This window comes from Nanorana parkeri, unplaced genomic scaffold, assembly GCF_000935625.1.
Source record: "Nanorana parkeri isolate BGI_ZX_2015 unplaced genomic scaffold, ASM93562v1 scaffold82, whole genome shotgun sequence".
NCBI classification, from domain to species: Eukaryota; Metazoa; Chordata; class Amphibia; order Anura; family Dicroglossidae; genus Nanorana; species Nanorana parkeri.
The window spans coordinates 1,698,735-1,721,726 of record NW_017306350.1 but is presented as its reverse complement, the minus strand read 5'-3'; the positions used below and the strand labels follow the sequence as shown (position 1 = coordinate 1,721,726).

The window sequence follows — 22,992 nt, the reverse complement described above, 5'->3', positions numbered from 1 at the left end:
TGCAACACTAAATGATTCTTGATATGTTGGAAAAGTTCATCTTGTATCATTATGTCAGAAGCTAAGACTCCTGAAAATAAAAAACGTAAAAGCCTCTCTTTGTCTAAAAATCGGAACAATTCAACACCAAAAGCCATTGGATCTTCAAGCCAGCCTGCAGCATCTCCATCAATTCTTGCTCTCTTTAAGAATGCACCACCTCCTAAACTTTCTTGTCCTCTGTGCGGGGAAATGGTCCCTCGGTTTAGTCTGAACAAACACATTGATGAAGAATGCCCTAAAGCAAAGGCCGAGAATGATGACATCATATTGGTAGAAGATGGAAAATCTGTGCAGCTCTCTTCTTCCACCACAGATTCTGAACTGTCGCAAGAATTTGAAACTCAAGCTACGAAAGCGGATGGGAAAACAGATCAATGTAAAAAGACAATGGCAAATACCAAACAAGACAGCCCATATTTTAAGACTAATCCCTCTGTGGCAGATATTCCAAAAGAAGTGAAGGTGGTAAAAACTGTGCCACTGGGTAGCCTTTCCTCCAAGTTATCTCGGAGATATCAAACGCGCAGGGCTGAAAGCAAGGACACTGTTGACTGCCTTGAAGATCTGTCACATGACTCGCCCAACACACATTCTTTTCCTAAAGAGTCGCCACCATGTAAAAGTAATGGCCAGTCCAATGGTCTTCACAGTGATGAAGGCACGCATTGTACTGACAAAGAAACTTTGGCTTTAAGTTTGGACACCCTAAGTGATGATCCTGAGGTTAGTAGTGACCACAAACTCAACCCAGTTATTGATGATGGTCCAAAAATATTACTTTGCAATGCTGAAGATATATCTTGCAAACAAGACAGGATCAGGGAACCTTTAAAACGTAAGTTGGTTGGTCACCATTGGAATATAACCAGCGATGGTAAAAAGGCAAAGTTTAATGATCCTCAGGAAGCCACGTCTGGTCCATCTACTTTGACCAAGAACTGTGATGATTCTTTGGATGTGTCTTCTAGTGAAGACAAAAGTCGTCTTCTTCCCATGGAAGATTCCGATGTTATTGAATTTGTAAAGCCAAGAGACACTGATGGCCAAGAAGAGGCAGGCGAAGGCAGCAATAAAGAGAATGCTTCAGACTTTGATAGGCAACCATATTATTTAAGAAACTTTTCAATGGTGCTGCAGACTGTCATGGAGAACGAGGAGGACATGCGTCTTTTTAATGAAGAAGATAGAAAGACTTTAACAGCATTTAATCAACTGCCAGGTACATAAATTTTGTAATTTTGTTTGTATGCACTTTATAAACCTGAAGAAAACCTTTTAAAGAAGAACTCTGGGAAGTTCAAAAAATGTAAGCCTTGCAGTGGGGCTGCTCATTTTGGTCTAGGCTCTAAAATAAGACCCTCGATTCTTAGTCCAGCGGTGATGACCGATCACCTGTCTCCCATCCCCCCCTCTCCCCCCGCCTGTGGTATGTCCCTTTGCGTCTTCACGTCTAATAGACTGTAAAAAATTGATGACGTCATGGGTCATTAGACTGCCAGAAAAGAGGATGTGTGGACTGGACTAGCAGCCAGGACGACCATGGATTGGGTGAGTGTATATTATTATAGACTCTAGACCAAACAAGCACTTAACGCTCTTTAAGGGGCTATGCTTATCTTAATTTTTACTGCATGTTATAGAGAAGCACAGTGCACCCAGGTGGCATTAGTTTTGAATGGCACTTAGATGCACTATTATAGTAGTGGACAACGCACTCACACTGCAGCACACCACTATTAACATGCTGCACTTTACGTTGCACTACATTGCAAAAAAAAGGGGGTCAAATTTGTTTTTATTATAGTGTGTGTGCCTAGGTGCATTGCCAGCCAATTTAAAGCAGAACTCCGGGCAAATTAAATCTTAACCCTTACAGTGTGGGGGTAGCCCCACTGTAAGGGTTAAGTGCCCATTTTACCTAGGTAACTAAAATAACAATTAATACGTTTTACTCACCCGAACCGCAATCCTGGCTTGCTCTTAGACTGGTACCTTCAGCCTCGCTTCCACTCCGCTCCAGCTGTATAAGGTCCAGTGAAGAGTTATCACGTCTTATACAGTGTATAGAACATGAGGCTACCGAGGGACGTTTAATTACTGGAGCAGAGAAGGAGGGAGGCTGCAGGGAGCGATGTAGGAGCCAGCCGGGATTGCGATTTGGGTGAGTAACTTTATTTTAGCTCCCTAGTCAAAATAAGCACTTTAACACTTGCAGTGGAGGCATAGCCCCACTGCAAGGGTTAAGATTTAATTTGCCCGGAGTTCTTTTTTAAAATAAATTGGCTTGCATGATGGCAGAGCTTCTTAACATGTGGTAATGCAACACTATGTGAAGGGGATCTTAAGCATTGTAGCAACTCGAAAGGCTTTGTGTGATTGGAATTAGTTTTACATTTGCTGGAAGCGCATGTCATTTTTCCTGATTTAGTCTCTTATTGTCTAATGTTTGTTGTTTCTCTCCTCCCCCCTTTTTCTTTTGAAGCTGGTGGACAGAAGTTATATGTGCGACTATTCCAGCGCAAGTTAAACTGGATAAAAACAAACAAGATAGAATATTCTGAGATCGGTTCTGACTTGACTCCCTATATTGAAGAACTAAATCGAAATGGCTTCCTGCAATCGGGTATTGATTATAATAATGATCCTTTGGAGATGATCAAATGCTGCAGTGTTTTAGTTACCGGGATGTTTTGTAGCCTTTAGATCAATTGTTAATTTCAAGTAATATTAAACTCTCAACTTTTTTTCAATAATGAATCCAGATCAAACTAATCTACATTGCCCAGCAAAGTATTTCTTAAAATTTTTGCACAGCCATCATGTTTCAGAAGAGCTCCAACTCTCTCAGCTCGGGTTCTCTGAACTTCCTGTCCAAAACAAGCTCACTAGGGACAGAGCAGTGTCCAGCAACTGTCTATCTACTAGCCTGGAGAAGGGAGGAAGGAAGGAGAGGAAAGAGGAATGGTTTTCCTTGCTGTGTCTGTGTGTTACACACAACTTACTAGCACACACAAGGGTGGTTCCATAGGACCCTGCAAGGGAAAGGAGCCACCCTAAAACAGGGTATCTGGGCCAGTGCTCAGGGGACTAGCGGATTCTGCAGAAAACTAAAACTTTTAAACAATAAGAAGCAGCATCCATTGTACATGATTTAATCAGCATTTTAAATAGCTAAAATGTATTTTGACTTTAATATATAATTTTTTTAATTGACACTGACAGGGTCCTAAAAGAAGGTGCATTGTAAAATAAGAACTCTAAGGTCACAGTTACATGTTCACATTTCCATGCAATGCATGTGCCTTTAATTTTAAATGGCACCCCAACGTACTTAGCCAACACACTTGCATTGTAGCGTGCAACCATGCACGGTGGTGCGTTGTGCTGTGTTGCATTGGAAATTTTGGATTAATTTACTTTTGTATTAATAAAACCTTTTTTTTTTTACCTAAGCAAATACTGAATGTACTGTATTGTAGCTGAAAAGTCCCACATTCAATGCATATTCGTGTTTATTCTTGGTAATATAAGACTCAATTCACTAAGAGTTAAATACAGCATGAAGTTTTGAGGTTAAGTAACTCGTGTTATTTAACTCTTAAGTATACAATTCATTAAAATCTATTTACCAAAGTAGATATTTCATTATTATTATACACTGAGTGGCCAGATTATTATGACCACCCCATCAGTACTTGGTTGGGTCACGAGATGACTCCACGAGATGACTTCATTGGGCCGCCTCGTGACTCCACGAGATGTTGAAAGTTGATGCGAGGAATCTGACACTGCACTGTTGCCCTTCTGTTGTCTTGTACCAGTCTTGCCACTCTCCGTTCTGCCCTAACATTGACTAGTCGCTGACGGCCACAATTCGCACGCTCAGACCCAGATTTTCGGCTGACGGTCCAGTCTTTAAACACTTTAACAACAGCTGCTCTTGAACATTTAACCAATTCTGCTGTTTTGCTGATACTCGCTCCATGGCTCCGAGCGCCAACAATCATCCCACATTCAAAGGCTGTTAAATCGCGTTGTTTCCCCATATCTTCAGAAAAAAAATCTCTTCTACTGTTGTGGTAAACAACCTGCTTCCCTATTTATAATTGTCCGGCCGTCTAGCAACTTCAGTGCGAAATTATAACTAATTTGCCTACAAACGTCAGGTGGTCATAATAATCTGGCCACTCAGTGTACAAGATTTATATATGGCACCAACAGTTTGCACAGCACTTTACAATATAAGGAAGACATTACAATCGCAATTCAAGACAAGATAATAAAGTTATACTCACTTGAACCTCGCAGCCAGCTGGCTGTTAGACTGAACTCGGAAGCATCTCTCCCCCTCTGCTCCAGTGGTCTAAGGTCCTGTGAGTCATCGCGTCTCATACAGTGTATTGGACGTGAGGACACCTGGGGACATACCATTGCTGGAGTGGAGAGGCTTTGGGGACCGGAGTAGCAGCCAGCTGGCTGCAAGGTTCAGGTGAGTATAACTTTGTTATTTCGAGGAAAATTAGCAATCAACCTCTGCAGTGCGGGGTAGCTCCACTGCAAGGGTTAAGATAATTTTTCCTCAGGGTTCTTCTTTAAATCAATTGTTTCAGATGGTATTTGTACATAAAGCCCCAATATGCATATGGGGATCATAGCAGCCTATTATTACGACATCCTGGAACAGCATGTCTTAGAAATATCCATTCTATTTTTCTGATGCATGCAAACATTTCTCTTATAAAAGAAAAGAAACTTATTTTCTGGGTTATTTTTTTCAGACTGTGAGTTGGAGGACCTTACTGAAGCTCTGGATCTTCTGCCTGCCCCAGAACTAAAAAACCTAGCAAAAGCATTTCACTTGAAAAACCCCAATGCTCCAAAACAACAGATTGTGGAGGAGTTTTTAAAACTTTCCAAACAACGTTCCATATTCAGCTTGGGTAAAAATCAGTCTGGCATCTCTGCAGCTATCCTTAAAAAGTAATTTCACATATGAGTTTATGTACATTTGTTTTTTAATACGCAGCAAAATACTAAGGCCATATTCCTGCAAATTTTATTGAAGCATCCGCAAACTTGTTGAACATGTTAAATGAATTCATTAGGAATAAAAGGATCTTCCAACTTCAACAGAAAAGGGGAAACCCATTTCTGAGGGATGGTTTTATATGGGCTTTTAAGAGCTTAGGTTAGTTTTTGGGTTTTGAAATTATTCCTCCATACAAGTCAATGTGAGTGCATGGCAAATACATCTGAACTACACTTGCACACTGGCCCTTAGAAATGTTTATGCTCAGAGGCTGGGATCCCCCTCTAGACTCCATAAAGTCAACTGTTCCATGCTGCCATAGATAAAAGTGGAAATTTCCTTTTAAAGTGTTACTAAAGCCAACAGACAAAATATCAAATTCACTATTCTCATCTGTTGTTTTTTTTATTACCTTCTAATAATAGCAACTGTCAGCACGTCCCGGCAAAGTCTTCTGTACACCAACTTTCATTATGAGGGTGCCCACATTTTGTCTACATGATCTGACTTTGTGTGCAAATGTAGCCAACCTCCTCTGCTTGCTCCCAGCATGGACTACACAGCTGGAGCCGTCACATAATAGCAAAGGAAGCCTCCCCTTCATAAAGTTATATTTAGAAAATGGGGATGCATGCACAGTACAGTAGGCAAGTGCATTGGTTCATGGGATTTGTAGTTTGCAGGAGTAGTGCATGTGACCTGAATATACAGGCACTGCTCACTAACCGGGGGCAGGAAGTGAAGAGAAAATAGCCCCCGTTGGTAGTGCATGGAGATGGAGATTACAGCACTTTGAATAAAAAAAAAAATGTAAATTCTATATGCAGATTCCAATTTAGTGGGGACTTTATGCTGCCTTATAAAGGACGTTTTTTTTAAGGAAGGTGTAGCGATACTTTACTTTAATTTTTTAAGAGACAATATAGGTTTAAGTGCTTTTTTTTTCTTGGATATATGCCATCAAGATCAGCACAGAGGAAATAGCCTCACTTGTATTCATAATTAATAATGTATTCACTTTTTGTTTTCTTTGTATAGTATTCAGATATATATGGACATGGGGAAGCCATATTTTCTCAGTTGCGCAGTGTCATGTTTTGTGCTTTTTTTTTGGCTCCTCTTACCTCGCAAACCAGTGGGTCAGCTAAGACTGATTAGTTAAACACAATACAATCTCAAAGTAATTGATTTTATGCCTGCAGACTTTCAGCAGGTTTGCTGATTCCGCTATCTGTCATACAGGTAGCCGCTAGAGAGAAAATACAGAGCTGTTAATTAAGTGTAATTCAAAAATAGCTTGGCCAGCTGATTTGAAAAATGTTCCGGAGGGCTTGGCAGCGAAAGGGTTAATATGAAATGATAAAAATATAGCTGCCTCATAAAATATTTTCTGCAAACTTTATGAGGTTTGATAGTTTTCCTGTAACATAGAGATGCCAACTTTTCTGGGATGGATCATTATAATGGAATTTTTTTAATTTGCTTTCAGTGTTTCAATTATTGTCTTTTGTTTCCAGAGCCAAAGACAGTGCTGGCCGAGCAGTACGGGTTTGCAGAGCTCCCAGGGCTGTTTTTTCCCGAGTCCTCCTCTTGTTTTCTTTGACACAATCTATGGAAGTAGAAGAAGCTGCTAGTGGGGGACAGAGCTTGCTTTCCACAGTGTTAATGGTCAACATGGGCCGCATGACATTCCCAAACTACACTGTGCAGAGGAGCATGAAAATATTCCAGGACAGAGAAGATCTCATTAGGTATGGAGAAAGAATCATTGTCTGCATTTTCTAGGGTTAGTTCACACCAGAAACTGCATCACAACTGCATGCGCCTGCGCAGTTGCATTGCGATCCGCTTGTGATGCATTTTTGATGTGTGCTTTTCCCCTGGATGATGCCACAATCAATTCTGTTTTTTTTTTTTTTCTTGTATGCAGTCCGTTGCGTTTTAGCATGCACTTTCACTGCACTTTGATGCGTTTAGTGCAGTTAGATGCAGGTAAAATAGGCCAAGCAGTACTTGTTTTTCTGACTGCATCTGAACGGACTGCAATGGTGTGAATTAGGCACAAGAAAGCCCATAGGAAAGCATTGGGATGTATTTTGACTGCAGCAGTTAAAATAAACAGACTGCATCAAAACTGCATATGGTGTGAACTGGCCCTGAATCTGGGTTTTCACTTATTGGGTTATCCTTTATTATAGAGAATCAATAGGGGGGAATGTAACACCATCGTTTGGCTTTGCAAAGCTGTGGCAGTTTAGCAGAGCTGGCTATGTTGGCAGAGATACATTTACAATGCAGCTTCCAAAAGATTAAAGAAGCAATTGTAGTCAAACATACCTGCAGCCATACAAATCTGATACATTTATGTAGGAGTTGAACTTTCACATACTGGAAAGCAAATGTGCCATGCCAACAATTTTCATTTGATATTATCTCTGCAGTTCTGTATTCTGCCATAAGCAAAGACATCATTTATACATAAAATAAAAAGAATGTTTGTACCAACTCATTCTGGCTATTTCTAGGTATGAATGCGCAATGCACAAATTGGTGGACATTGTAGTTACAATGATTAATGGTAACTGGAAAGAAGCACATGTGTTGTATCAGAGTGCCAACGTGGTCTGGGATCAGCTGAAGAATGAGCCCACATTGAGGTATGCAGTCTGAGCTAATTAGTCTCAATATTCTACCCCACTGTGTAACCTTTTTGTATAACTGTGATGGTTTGTAATCCATGGGTCCTACATTGAAACACAAGGTACAATCGTGCTGTTGCCATGGAGAAAGGTAAAAATATGCATATGAAATGAATGTTGATCAGTTTGACAGATTATTCAGGTGTCTGCACAGTAGGGGGTATCCTGACTTAAAAACTTAACCCCACTGTTGGGTCTCATTTCAGAAAATAAATTGAGACTGCTCAGTAGGGGCTACATGCAGGGGTATACCAAGCATGTACAGTTTCATGTCAAAGCAGGTTATTTGGATCTGTATGACAATTGTACATAGTAAAAGCTTTCTTTATTGCTTGACAGTGGCTGCAGAGTGAGATTGTCTCACGGTAGGAGCAATATGAGCACACCTGTATGACATTGGGCATTAGTGATGTAGCCCATCCCGGGAAGGTTAGCCCATCCCCATCACAGTACATTGCTGGAAAATCTCATCTGTAAACTGCAAAATCCCATGAAATCTCAGCGAAAGGCAATTTCCTCCCCCTAGATCAGTAATTCTCAACCTTTCTAGGGCCGGGACCCCTTGGTAACATCTGCCAAGTTGTGGTGATCCCCAACAGAGTACTGGACTCGGGACTTAGTAACGGACTGGACTCGGGACTTAGTAACGGACTGGACTCGGGACTTAGTACCGGACTGGACTCGGGACTTAGTAACAAACTGGTCTCAGGACTTAGTAATGCACTGGATTCAGGAATTAGTATTGCACCGGACTCAGGACTTGGTATTGCACCAGACTCAGGACTTGGTATTGCACCGGACTCAGGACTTGGTATTGCACCGGACTCAGGACTTGGTATTGCACCGGACTCAGGACTTGGTATTGCACCGGACTCAGGACTTGGTATTGCACCGGACTCAGGACTTTGTATTGCACCGGACTCAGGACTTGGTATTGCACCGGACTCAGGACTTGGTATTGCACCGGACTCAGGACTTGGTATTGCACCGGACTCAGGACTTGGTATTGCACCGGACTCAGGACTTGGTATTGCACCGGACTCAGGACTTGGTATTGCACTGAATAAAAATTGAAGCACACTCACAAGAATGCAAGCCCCCACATTAGTGGAGGGGGGAGGACAGCAACAGCTCTGAATAGAAAAGTCCTGCTGTAAACACTCCCCGGCCACTAGATGTCACTACAGCGGCCAGGGAGTGTGTATAGTGGCACTTTTATACGGTATTCACAGCCTCTGCTGTCCTCCCGCTGACTGACACTGACACTGCTGCGCACGGAGGACGCTCTCACCCACGGCAGCAGAAATGGACGCGGCGACCCACTCAACAATGGGTTGTGGCCCACTTTTGGGTTGCGACCCACAGGTTGAGAACCGCGGCCTTAGATGATGTGCATGGTCAAATGTCCTAGTCACATGTGCCATTGTACCAGGACGTAAAGTGTGATGGGTTCACCTGCCAATGTGAGAAGATTAGGGAAGAAAAGAAAAAATAAGGTATGTAAAGAATACAAAGCCTGCAATGTATCTATACTGTAAGTATGTGTCTGTAGATTGTCATTACTAAACATGAATAAACCTGCCTTTGTTGTCATTTTGAAGATAAGGCTAAAGTTCCTCTTTAATAACAGAACTGCTGTGCTCTGAAAGGCCATACAACTGATCTGTGTATAAAATATTTCCCAGTGTGCATGTATTAATCATGGTGTCCATTATAAAGGTACCACGCAGAGCTGCCATTATACCTGCGCTGTTTTACTGTGGGCTGGGTATACACAAGGATTCTATGTCGAGGTGTAGAAATCTTACAGAGATTGCATCTCTATGAGGTATAGTATTTATGGCCTTTAGTTGGTATAGTTTCTGTTTTTTGCATCACTAGATTTTGGTGTAAATGCTGTGTGTTTTCATGTCCAGACATCTTTTTATAGCATCATTGTTTTAACCGTGGTCTTGGGTCTTTTATTTTGCTTTTTTCTACTAAAAATGTATGTATTGATCTGAGAACATAGGACAAAAGTAGGATAAAATACCAACTTTAATAGGTTACTTTAAAAATAATCAGACGCAAAAACAGATCCTTCTGAAGCCATAGCAATATGACAGTACATATGAAATATGCAGCGAAATAGTACAAACAGCCAAAATACTTCAACCTTTAGAATCCCTGAAACAGAAAGAAGTGAACTATAAATTATCGTCCCTTGTTCAATGATCTAATGTCACGGTCTACAATGTGCTTGTGTGTTTGTAAGCAAGAGATATGTCATTGTTAATGGCAACTAGACCAGTATGAAAAAGAAATGTCAACACACTTGGGACAAATGTTCCATATAAATTGGCACTGCAACAGATTCAATATATGTCCATGCAACAAGTGTATGGGATGGTGTCTGGTGCTCGCAACACTGCAGGCTTTCCACCAAATTTGCTTATCTTCACTGTTGCCATGGAAAAAGAAATGAAAATGCATATGAAGACAATACTGATCAGTTTTACATATTTGTGCAGCATTCAGACAGTCCTGCATTGCAAGTGGTGGGGGGTGCTGAGGGTACGCTCACAACCTGAAGTGTTGGAGAGAAGAGGGCCGGCAGCCAGGGGAGCTAGGAATAAGGCAATATAACTGCTGTTTCTGTTACCACTAGACAAAAACAAGCATTTACCCTCCCAGACGGACGGGAGCGCTAGTGCAAGGGTCAATTTTATTTTACCCGTTCAGTTTTAAATAAAATATATTGGCTACTTACAGTGTAATTGCATACAGTATTCTTGAGAAGAACATGTTTTTAAGATATTTAAGCTTTGCTATGAATAAAAATACATTTTTACTTTTAATATTGACTTCGAGCCATAGTTCACAGTAATCTGTATAACACAACTTCCATGGAGAAGTCTCCCATTGCTAAACTCTCTCTAAAAATGACGTTTGCCTAGTTTCAGTTGCTGGTAAGTGCCTCAATATTTCCTGATTTACTGACTCAGAACAAGCATTAGACCAGTGAAAACAGGCCAAAGTCCATCTGATCTGTCTACTTGTTTTATGGTCAGTGAATCAGAAAGTAAAGCTCTTGTATCAGCATAACATTTATTATTATTATTATTAGTTTACAGGATTTATATAGCGCAGCGCTTTTACAGCCAGGCAACCAGTATTTCTTTCTTGTCCAGTGAGGGGCACAGGAAGTCTTTCACCTTCAGGGTAATGCTGCTACCTACAGGAGGTTTAGACACAAAAAAAAACTGTAGGCCAGCCCATTATAACCCCTCTTACCAGCATGCCTCAGTTTTTTTTTGTTGGTGACCTAGAAAGATGAACATCTTTTCTTCAGCTCTTCTGTGGGTGAAGACTAACCTATTATTTGCCAGCACTGTTTTTTCTTCTACAATCCAAGTTTTAAGTTTCTGCTCTTATTTTGTTTGGCCTCTCATTCTATGAGTCATGTCTTTTGTACAGTCTCCCTTGTAGCTCCCCCTATCTATTCCCTGTGACATTTTGGGATCTGGATTTGGTTTCCCCGGTTTGAACCCATTTGAGACATTCCCCTCTCTACTCTCACCCGCAAGGTGGTATTCCTGTAGCCATCACCATGCAAGGAGAGTGTCTGTCTTAAATGGCAGCTTTATTCTGCAAGGAACCTTATATAGGGCCTTTGTATATGGACAAGATGGTGTTAAGGCCTAGAACATCCTTATCTAAGTAGTTGCTGCCTTTTACCTCAACCAGGACATCATTCTTCCATGCCTCTGTCTAGCTCACTACAAGGAAATTTTGCTCCATTGTCTGGATGTGGTTCGGACTGTGAGATACTATTTCTCGGGCACTGCTTCCTTCAGGAAAATTGATCCCCTTTTTGTAATGCCAGATGGATCCTGAAATGGTGCACCAGTTTCTCGCCCATGGAATCCTAATTTTTCAGGGGAAAGTTTAGCAATGGCAGCATATGTATTTTCTCAGCAATTTCCTTTTAAGCACCCCTGAATTATATCATGCTAAATAGTAAGATTTCCAACCAGAGAAGGGTCAAACTATTGTGTAATAAACTTCTGCATTCACTATTCAAACGTAAGACGTTGTGTGATCACTCATTCATATGTGTTCCCACGATTAACAAAAATGGCAACATGTTCTAACCAAGTGCATATAAAATACAATGCAAACGATACCATTGAAATAGTTTTGTTTTATATATGTAAAATCACCTTCAGTTCTCTTTAGTTTGATGCAGATGGTTAAAGAAATACCTAACAGTTGTGATGAAAAGTGTCTGTAATATTGCAGGAAGCTGTGGAGTTACTTCAAGCACTATTGTCTCAAAATATATATTGTCCAGACAGCAGAGGACGCTGGTGGGATCGACTGGTTTTAAATTTACACCAGCATTTGAAGCACACCCAGAAAGTAAGTGCACTTCATGTTTTTTCTCTAATGGTATTTATAGAAAGTTGTACTAAGAGTAAGTAAATGCAACGGCAGCTATTGGTGACCTCCTTCAGAGAATGCTAGTTGCCTGATTGCCTCTGACTTCAGTACTTTGTAAGTTAATAACCTGGAACACTTATTCAAATCAGGAAAGTCATAGTGAAGTCTGAACTCCCTGCGCTGCATACTTGTTGTAGCAAATGAAAAAGTACTGAAGCCATTGGATCAACATGGCAATCGTGCAATACCTATTTTCATTAGGCATGATCAGCTAGTGCAGCCTACATTTTTTTCTCAGTACAGGTTTTGTTTTAAAATATGAGGTTTGTCCCATAAGTTCTCAGCCTCACTATGAAGAAATATTTTTTTGAAAAATATAGATGCGATGTGTGGATAGGCTTCACTTAATAGTGGCCCTGCAGCACCATACAATGGACGAGGGTGTAAATTAAAATCATAACATGTAGTAAAATGACCTAGTGCATTACTATTGGATAGGATTTAATAGTATAACATGAAATGCAGTCACAAAGACCCTAAACAATGAAGAGTGTAACAGCCTGTGGATGACATCATTAGCCTTTCGTAGCCAGTAGTACTCATCCCCTCACTGCTCATTTAGAAATGGCTGCTTCTGTGCTTTGCAAGCAGTCTGTGTAATTAAACATTCTCTCTCTCTGAGCTCTCTCCTCCTATTCATTAGTATTCATAGTGGCATGCCCGCCCCCCGGACAGTTTTTTGTGACCTGGAAAGGCAGAGTTGGAGTGCAGTGATCTTGTTACAATGACTTACCGGGAGGGGGTCAGCTGCTTTACAATCCAACTCCAGTGACAGACTGCGTTTCCTTTGGATAACATTTTGAATTTCTAGGATTCAGGCCTGCTAAAAAGTCCATAAAAAAAATGAAGAAAGCAAGCAATATAGGTCATGAACATGTACACACATACTGTATACATCACTGCACCTCTACTTTACCACAATAAATGCTAATTGCTTACAAAGGTGGACATGGGCTTTACATTTTGCATGTAAGACCAACTGAAATCTGCTCAAGCAAAATATTTCAGCTCTAAGGACAAGTGTGCTCTATTAAACAAAGCTAAATGGCTATTGGAGGGGTTAGAAGTTACAGAGCCGGACCGCAGTGCTGTTTAGGCATCCTATTGGCAGTGTGATGTAAGGAGGTCCCCATTGATTGGATGCAATTACAATGGGTGGGTATTCATTAGCACATCTCTATGATTTACCCCAAATAATTATTACAATAATATATAAGCCTTGGAAATGACAGATCAAAATCTAATCCTCATTATCTGTATGTTATTTTCCCAGGCTGTCACCTATATCATGGAGGGCTTGTCAGATCCCTATGTACGTACCGGTCATCAGCTGTCTCTGTACCAACGGGCTGTAAGAATGAGAGATTCTCCAAGCTGCAAAAAGTTCCACAAGATGTTCAACAATCTACCAGAGATCATTATAGAGGATGTTCCTCATGTGAGACAAAGCTCTTTAGTATATACATTACCGGCTCATTTATCGCAGTGCATGTGTCACAATAGTTATTGATGAATATTGTTTGATGTATTGCTCTAAATGCAATGACTTTCTCCATGTAATGGTTATTGAACAATTGTTAGGGTTATGCTTAAAGCCCTATTCCAGCCTAAATGTATTAGATTTGGATGGAGTAGGACACAGGGTTTAAATGTCCACATTGATGACATATTTCTGAGAGAAGATATATGGTGTTTGTGTCACTTTTGAGGTGGTTTATCTTCTGTTCCTATTCTGACACTCATCACTTGAATGTCAGGTGAGGGGACATCTCTTTCGTTAGGACATATAGAACAATAATATTCTGAAGGGGTTTTAAATCTACCTCTAATTACTAGACAATATGATTTCTCATGTGCAATTAGAAGGATATCTCCTCACGTTTCCTGTCTGACAGTCACCAGATAGACGGGAAGTAAGGAGGAATCTCCCAAATGGGGACACCAGTGCCAGGACAAGGTCATTTGGCCAAGCCAAGGTGAAAATACCACACCACACATGAGCTCCACACCACACTAGCTCATTCCCCCATGAGCTATGAACTACTTCAGTGGAATAGGTTGGAAGGTTTGCTCTTTTTTTGCACCCCCTTCCTACTTGAACCATCCAAGGTAGTCGCCTCTTCTACCTACCCCTCAGCCTGGCCCTGAGGGCATGTGATAAACTGACAGAGGTTCTAATGCTTCACCACTCTGACCAAACTAAAGAAAACATTTGCCTGGAGTTGGTTGTATGCAGAGTTCTTTTTTTTTTCAGTTCCAAATGTTACTGTGCTTTGCAACTCTAATTAATGTATTTTATAACGAACAGGTTACCATTAAAGGCAAGATGTACCCACAGGCTGGCATGGGAAAATCTGTCTTTATAATGGAGAATGTGGCAGAGGAGGTGGGTGAGGATATCACAGTCTCTACAGTCATGTGTTCGGTAGAAGAACTGGCACTGGCCCATTACCGAGAACTCGGCTATGATCAAGGTATGTTATCGGAGGTCGTGTAGACTTTCTGCAGACTGATTACCAATGTGGCATAGCATACAGTGGGAAAGGATGGTGGCATAGTGATTATCAATGTAGCCTTAGCGTTTAGACCCTGGCTTCAGTCCCTAGGGTAAAATTGTATTCAAGATGTGATGGGCATTTTTTCTTTTTGCCATTCTCCTATAAACCTGTGACTGGTGAAGCCCCCAGGCAACAGTTGTATGCACAGTCTCTTCAATCTCAGCCACAGAGGCTTGTAACTCCTGTAGTGGGGCCATAGGTCTCTTGGTGGCCTCACTCACTAACTTTCTCTTACACGTTCACTTGCTTTTGGTGGACGTCCCATTTTTGGGAGTTTTACACTTACGCCATAATCTTCATTTACAAATGTTTGATTTAACTGTACTCCACGGAATAAAAAAAACATGCCAGTACTACAAAGTTTCTCAAGGCTACCAATCGGATGCAATCCTGCCTTGGAAGTTTGATTGTGATTGGTGATGCAGGAAGCAGAGAGAGAGAGAAAGTTACACAGCCTACCTGAAATACTCTCCTATGGCCTTCCTACTGACCCTCTATGAAGCCGTGTGTGTGCTTATTCTGCAGGTTATTACACAAAACTCGGGGGTTAGGAACATTAAGTGATCTTTTTTACTTGCCAGATGACATTTATAGCTCACTAAATGTTTTTTACTAGAACATCTTTCTAAACTTCTACCATAGACATACCATAGGAATTCTGCATAGTCTGTATGAATTTTCTTTAATGTGAACTAGCAAAAGTGTACCCATTTGTTGGACAGACTGAATATGGAAGGGTGCATCACTGCAGTAGGGGCAAGCATAGAAGCGGGCATTGGTACTGTAGAGGCAAGTGCTGAGTACATTGGCAGCGACCAGAGGCCAGTTTTGCTACCGTGGCAAATGCGTGGGAGGGCTTGCAGAGGTGGGGGAGAGAGGAGGATAAGAATCAGGCATAATGGTGAGAGAAAGAAGAAAGCCAGATGCTGAGATGTTATTCTAAACCCACCAACTGCGTCCATTACCACAGAACCCTTCCAAAGTTGCAGCTATCATGTAGAAGTGCATCTTCCAGATTTATTCTTTATTTCTTTTACTTTCAAGGTAGGTGTGTTATTTGAAATACAACACCATTATTTATCACTCCCTCCTAAACTATTTAACCTTCTGTAATTTTATTATTATAATCATGCGACCGGGCTGTAACTGAGACATTTTAATTCCCGTATTTATTCTTCACAATAAGCTTAGAAAATATTTTGCAGATTTACGTCCATCTTAAATAAAGCCCTTTGCGATGTCCTCCTGTGGTAATTGACTTTCTATTAATTTGCAGGAATTCACGGAGAAGGTTCCACGTTCTGTACCCTGTATGGCTTGTTCATGTGGGATATAATATTTATGGAGGGGATTCCTGATGTCTTTAGGAATACCTACCAGGTATCTGATGAGACACACTGCTTAGTCATCTATCTTCTTCCATGGTGCCTGAAAAATGTTGTGAAGACCTCATACAATTTAACTGCTGAGTGAATGAAAGCCATCCACTTTATACTTTTCTGCCATATCTGTCTACAGCCACCTTTTTCTTTTCAGATCTTCAAAGGCAAGGATGGTCTTAATTACCTGTTAGATCAGTTGATAAGAATGTGCAAGCTCAAACAATCTAAGAATAGCCTGCTGAGTATATATAAGAGAGGCTTTTGAAGCAGTAGATTGCAGCTCTGGTTAATGGCATCATGTAATGTTCTTGTTGCAGGCATTCCCCCTGGACCTACATACAGACAGTTTTTATGAGAATAGAAGGGAAGCCATTGAATGTCGGCTCCAGCTGCTCCAGGAGTCCTCCGCTGAGACTCTGCACAGCTTGATGGCTGATGTGTGGAATGAACACCTAGGAGAAGCAGCTGCACTAGTCAGCTGGGAACGGTTCTCCTCACTGCAGCAGGCCCAGGTAAACATTCAGTAGGATAAAGTGTGTTACACAGTAACCAGATATGAGGCAATCATTAGCCAACAGCCAGGAATGCTACTTTCTTTTCTTTTTTTTTAAAAGCATGGTTTATAGCGCAGCTCATATCATTGCATACGTGTCCTGGGTACACGGTACACAAGAAAAATTGGGGTTGTATTTACCGTGACAGCCCCAATTCTTCTTGTGTATTGTTTGTTTAAAAAAGAAATGTCACAGGAACATTGTTATTAACAGTCCAACAGTGATTGTGACAAGTCTGGATGACCAGGCAAGAAACATTAAAGCCATACATTTTTATCTGTGTGATTAAAGAGGATGATAGTTTCCATAGATGGCAAGAACTCATTTACGCAACGTAAACCTGCTGGCGTACAAGGAGTTAAGTGCAGTGAGAAGCCGTGTCTCTCTCTCTCGTCTCGCTCTCTCTCGTCTCTCTTTCTCTCTCCTCTCTCTCGCCTCTCTCTCCTCTCTCTCGTCTCGCCTCTCTCTGTCTCTCGCCTCTCTCTGTCTCTCGCCTCTCTCTGTCTCTCGCCTCTCTCTGTCTCTCTGCCTCTATCTCTCTCTCTCTGCCTCTATCTCTCTCTCTCTGCCTCTATCTCTCTCTCTGTCTCTCTCTCCTATATATAATTTTACTGAGCACCGATAGCTGCTGCGTCACTTGCATGTCCCCCCCTTCTCTACTGTTGCCCATTTACATAACACTTTGTATTCAAAATACAAAGCTTTCTGTGAATGGACAGAGGAAAGGAGGGGTGTGCATTGCGGCTGTTGTGTAAGAGAGCCATGTCTGTCATGTCATGTACGTTTAAATGTACCATGGGACTCCTCGAATGTATTCAGTGAGTTTATGAAGATTTGCGCTATCCAGGTATGGTATAAAATCATAGTTGCAGCTCCCTTGTTTCATTCTCTACCAACCTCGTGTTTAAGATTGTAAATGGATATGTCTAGACATTTTTTCATATGGTAAAGAATAATAAATCATATAATTTGATGTGCTTTATCACACTGGTTCACAGCTGTACTAGTAAACTTAGATATGAAGCATTTAATCAAGCTACAGTGCATTATTTAGTGATAGAAAGTGTACAGTTTAATCGTGAAGTGGACACCTGCTTCTGACCCTTTTATGTTGTATTGTGAGGGCCTCCATTGTTCTACTCCAGCACTGCACATAGAGTGCTATTGATTTAGTGTGGGAGATGTGGGTGCCAGTTTGTTAATGCAGCTCCAGTCCGGGTGACGCTAGATTGCATGTCCTGACGCCAGTGAAATTAGGGACAGTGGGGTGAGGGAGACAAATTGTGTTGCTGGATACAAGTGTATAATATTTGTGCTGTTTTGTAATATTCTGCAAGTAGATTCATCCTAGTTCTCCATTTTCAACATCATGATCTCATTTTAGAGCCTGGTGTCCTGCCTTGGAGGATCATTGCTAAGTGGGCTGTGTAAGATAATGTCCAAAGACATTAGGCACTGTAAAGGAGGTCTCCCCGACCTGGTCGTGTGGAATGTGCAAAAGAAAATGTATAAGGTAATTGCACACTGCTTGGATTATGATTATTATTTTTTTAAATTGACGTCACACCCCCCCATTTGGACTTGCCACCACTACTTTTATGACTGTAAAATGTTTTTAAATCTGCATGCAGAGCTGCTACTGTCTGGGATTTTTTGTGTTAGGGGGAGTAGAGGGGCAAGGTTCGCTTTAATGAATTGCATTATTGATATGGAAAGCCACACAGGCCAATATTTTGTGGGAAAGACAAATTGCGGTAAACTGTGCAAAATTATTACTACTTGTTTATATAATACATGGACAGATGTTTCTACTTCTATTTATATATATCATTTTTTTTAATCTAGTGTTTTGCCTCATATTTCTGTATTGCCCAGTTTATACACACTGCAGTCAGGTCTATGCTAGGTATGTTATATATAGTATTACACTGAGTGCAGTCTTAACACTGACCAGTAGATCCAAGTATTCCAGAGAGAAATCTTCCATACGCTGTTAAATCCCTGAGCATAAATAAGCTGTACACTGACACGCAACTTTTACGCTCTCTCACGCGTTCCACCATTATGACTTGATCATAGTGGAGATGGGATGTGAGCGGTGTTTTTGTTTTGTGTGACTGACCAGTATGTCACAAGTCAATACATGGAAAGGGATTTTCTGGTCACAGCATGATAAGGGAGAGATTAAAGTGATCTCCTATATCTTTTATAACTGTATATCTTTCCTACCACTAAGGCAAGGTTGATACTGGCAGCAAATACATCATTTTGTATGCTTTACATTTTTACAAAATTCAACAAATGTCTTTTCCTAAAGCTTAGGTCCTAGTAAACTATTGTTAACGTGTGTGCACTCGAAATATGCCAAATCATAAACACAGTGTGCCTTTGTTGAAGGTGATTTGCAATGTGTGGCAAAACCGGTAAAGTTTCAAATTTGTTGCAGTTTCTGCACCCTATAAATGAATTTCTGTGCTATAATCTAGTGCAGGTATTGTTCATAAACCTGAGCCTGGATTGACCAGACGCAGATCTGCACATTGGACTTGACTCCCTCTGATAAGTGTCCTCTACAAACGCTTAACTAAGGGACACTGGGCTCAGAGAAATTGCCTCATCCCTCTGCCTGGCTGAGCAGAGAGAGGGTCCCTGGGATGAGTCTGGACAGCCAGCCACCAGAGGGAGTGGGCAGCTCTGCTGCCTGCGCTTCTCTCTCCTCTCTCTCTCTCCACCACTGATCATTTCCTAAAATAATGTGAGCTCCTAAAGCTCCCTATATCACTCCCTACAGTGACGGTGTGTCAGCTGTGCAATATGCACCTAATAAACAGGTGCCTGTGGGACTTTTGTTTATTAGGGGCACCGTGTGCACACAAATACACATAGAGCAGTGCCCTGTACTGCACCATTTATAGTTCATCAGGGTCTTGGTTATTAAAGTTAATGTCCTTGTCCCTGAAAAGATAGACTTTTAGAAAGTTTGGTGTATTTATGTGATAAAAGGGGTTGCTTCATCATTTGTTTAAATAAGAAAAAATCAGCAATAAAAACCTAGCAAGGGTTCCTTCTTTTTCCCTAACTGCAAGATTTTTTTCCATCATTTCCCTGACGGGAAGACACAGACAGATAAAAATCTGCCAGAGTCTAAACCTTCCCCTCTCTATTCAGTACTTGAGGACTCATTTCTAAGTAATAGTGGCTATTGCTGTCTATCCTGCATTATATTCCACAAAGTTACTCTATAAAAACCTGCATTTAGCAGACCATTTATAAAATGCAGACCACAGTATGGAACCTATGGAGTCACAGGCATGGGGCTCTCCTTCCTGGCTTTTTGTCTCATTTATTCTTATTGGGATTCAAAGCCAGTAAAGTACAATGTGATTTATTGAAGCTTTAGAGCAGTAACCTACTGCAACCAAGCAGGTCAGTAGTGTTTAAAACTAAAATCTTATAGGTTACTTGGCACATATGTTTGCAGTATGTTCCATAAATCTTTTTTTATGATGGCAGTGAGGCTGATGTATCAAACAAATGCCATGGAAAGTATTTCTTTTTCAGTTGCTATTTCTGCAATACTGACTGCTCTAAACAACCTATTTGTTGCTGTACATTTTGATACATTAGCCTTCAAACAAACAGGTTGGCTGTCTTCATTTCATGGACTGCTTCTTCACGGTCAGTGACTGAAGGATGACGATAGCAGCTCCGGAGGTGCACCTCTTTAAAAAAGGAAAAAAAAAGCAGTCCATAGTGGCAGCTTCTGTGTGTCTGTCCTGCCCAGTTCCTTTTTATAGGGGGTTAGCAGAACACGGCCCAGGCTAAACTGCTGCAGCGAGATCAGCAGAAAATTCCAGAACACATCAATGAATGGGTGAAATAGTAAACCCAGCAGATTCGGGTAAAAGGTCCAGTTCTGTATTTTACTGGATGATAGGCATATGCTGTGACTGGTTTCCTCTGAACTCGTCCTCCATGTTCTTTATGTTTTACTTTATGGAGACTTTCAGGCCCCTCACAAAAACATAGCATACGCATTTCTCACTTGACATCATTGCTCCTTCAAATGATGTCTTCATTTCTTTGGTCACTGATCTGGACAAAGTATAGTGTGTCAGTTTGGCACCAATGATCTACATATTTGTCATGAGTCACTGTATTAAGGCAGAAACTCACGTGATCACAAGGCCTGCAATGGCAGTCTACAAACAGGTTTCCATTAAAGATGTTTTTCACTTGCAAAGAAAATCTATACCGATATAGGCTGCCATTGCTGAGCGACTTCTAACAAGTATATGGCAAATGAGTTGTGACTCAAATCTGATCTGCACACTTGTTCCAGATACTTGACTCAGGGTAGTCATTCACTAAAGGGGTAAGGAGTTAAAGGTGCCCATACACTGTACGATTCTCGTACGAGAATCGTGGGAAATCCCACGATTGTACAGTGTATGGAAGGTGTGCGTCTTGTCGAACCAGCGGGCTCGAAAACCCGCCGAGAATCGTACGATTGTCGGCGGGTTTCTAGCCTGCTCGCCCGATAGCTGCGGAACGGGCCGGTGTGCGCACGCGCACACTGCCCGTTCTGCATTGCGGTCATCGGAAGCCTGCCCCTCAGCGGGGCGGGCTTTCGATGATCGCAAGTACGATCTGCCCGTCCAAGGTGGGCAGATCATACGGGCTTTCAATAAGCATACGACCATCACAAGACAAAAGTCTTGCGATGGTCGTAAGGTGTATGGGCACCTTTAGGAGAAGGGAACAATCTAGGACAACATAGCTGAACTGAAGAATTTTCCCAAACCAGCTCTGTTGTCTTAGATTGTTCACTTTGCCTAACTCTTCACCCTTTAGTGAATAACCCCCCCTTAGTGTTGAAGCAGTTGGATTGTTCTGACAGACAGAAAACATAAGACGTTTTTCAGGAAGGGTTAACAATGACATCCTTTGCTTTCACCTGTACTGCAATATATAATGTAAAGTGTATCCAATTTCTTTTTTTAGTGGTTTCAGACAGGGGTGGGAAATTCCAGCTGTTGTGGCACTAGAAGTTTCATGAGGCATTGCAAGACTGATAGCCACAGGCAGGCATGATGGGATTTTTAGCGTGCTGAAGAGGTGAAAACCCCAGCTAGGCTTTTATTGCCATCTGGGCCCTGGTAGGTCAGTGGGAGTGAAAGTTTTGAGTTGTCACCAGAACTAGAATAGAGGGGATCTGTTTTCTGGTGACAACTGTCTGAGAGGATTTTATCTCAATTTAGACACAACAGGGAGTAAGACGAAGTGTCTATTAGGGCTGCAACAACTAATCGACATAATCGATTATTGAAAAAGTTGTCAACTTTTTCAATCATCGATTAATCGGCTTCTGGTTAGTTGGCCCTGTTCACGTGCCGCACCTCCTCCCCACCTCACGCTCGCCATTGCCAGACCCACCCGCATTCACACGCTGCACCGCCCTCCCACATCCACGATTGGCACAGGGACGCGGAGAGAAGGAGGAGCAGGTGTGGGGGGATGACAATCGCCGACAGGCCCTATCTCAGAAGCAAGTTGCTGGAAGACTGCTCAGGTAAGCCTGCAATCCCCCCCACATGGTGCTCTATAATGTATTGCTGGGATTTGTATTCCTCTATATCCAATGGTACATTGTGCTGTATATTATGTGCTGTATATTATACATAGGACTACAAATCCCAACAATAGTACATTATACACTCTATAGCTGGTGGTATTCTGCATTGCGCTGTATGATATATTATTGCTGGGATTTGTAGTCCTCTATAGCCGGTGCCATTCTGCCATTTTTTTAAATGTATTTTATTTTTTCACCGATTAATCGAACTCAATAATCGGCTAACTAATCGATTTTGTAAATAATCGTTAGCTGCAGCTCTAGTGTCTATAAATCTTCCAAATGGGAGGTTAGAAGGAAACAAACTGATGGGCCTTTTAAACATTTCCACAATTTTAAAAACATTTTTTTTTTTTTTTACCTAAGGCAATCCACAGTCGTCACCATTTCTCATAGTTCCAATCACTGATAGTTGTGCATTGCTGTCCTCTTACATTCCATGTGTTGCAGGTGGTGGAGGTAAAGGGGCCAAATGACCGGCTGTCACACAAGCAGATGGTTTGGTTGCACGAACTGAAGAAAATGGGGGCAGAGGCTGAAGTGTGTCATGTTGTTGCCATCGGAGCAAAGAGTAACAGATTGAACTGAATGTACTGCCACAAAACTTACAA

At 41.4% G+C, this 22,992-nt stretch overlaps 1 protein-coding gene across 1 annotated transcript; it reads left to right on the top strand.

Annotated features, from left to right (window-relative positions):
- On the top strand, nt 1-22,992 carry FAN1 (FANCD2/FANCI-associated nuclease 1). Its single transcript, XM_018552270.1, has 13 exons — nt 1-1,261; nt 2,525-2,665; nt 4,821-5,022; nt 6,589-6,822; nt 7,597-7,728; nt 9,490-9,598; nt 12,052-12,171; nt 13,526-13,690; nt 14,561-14,726; nt 16,087-16,190; nt 16,510-16,704; nt 18,131-18,259; nt 22,832-22,992. Exons 1-13 carry the CDS (start codon nt 52-54, stop codon nt 22,967-22,969), a joined length of 3,045 nt encoding a protein of 1,014 aa, XP_018407772.1. The 5' UTR covers nt 1-51; the 3' UTR covers nt 22,970-22,992.

Bases quoted from the DNA above. Each gene is read 5' to 3' on its own strand.
- FAN1 (XM_018552270.1), top strand. From the start codon at position 52: ATGTCAGAAGCTAAGACTCCTGAAAATAAAAAACGTAAAAGCCTCTCT. The intron at 1,262-2,524 runs GTACATAAATTT...TTTCTTTTGAAG, and splicing joins AGCATTTAATCAACTGCCAG to CTGGTGGACAGAAGTTATAT. The intron at 9,599-12,051 runs GTATAGTATTTA...GTAATATTGCAG, and splicing joins AGAGATTGCATCTCTATGAG to GAAGCTGTGGAGTTACTTCA.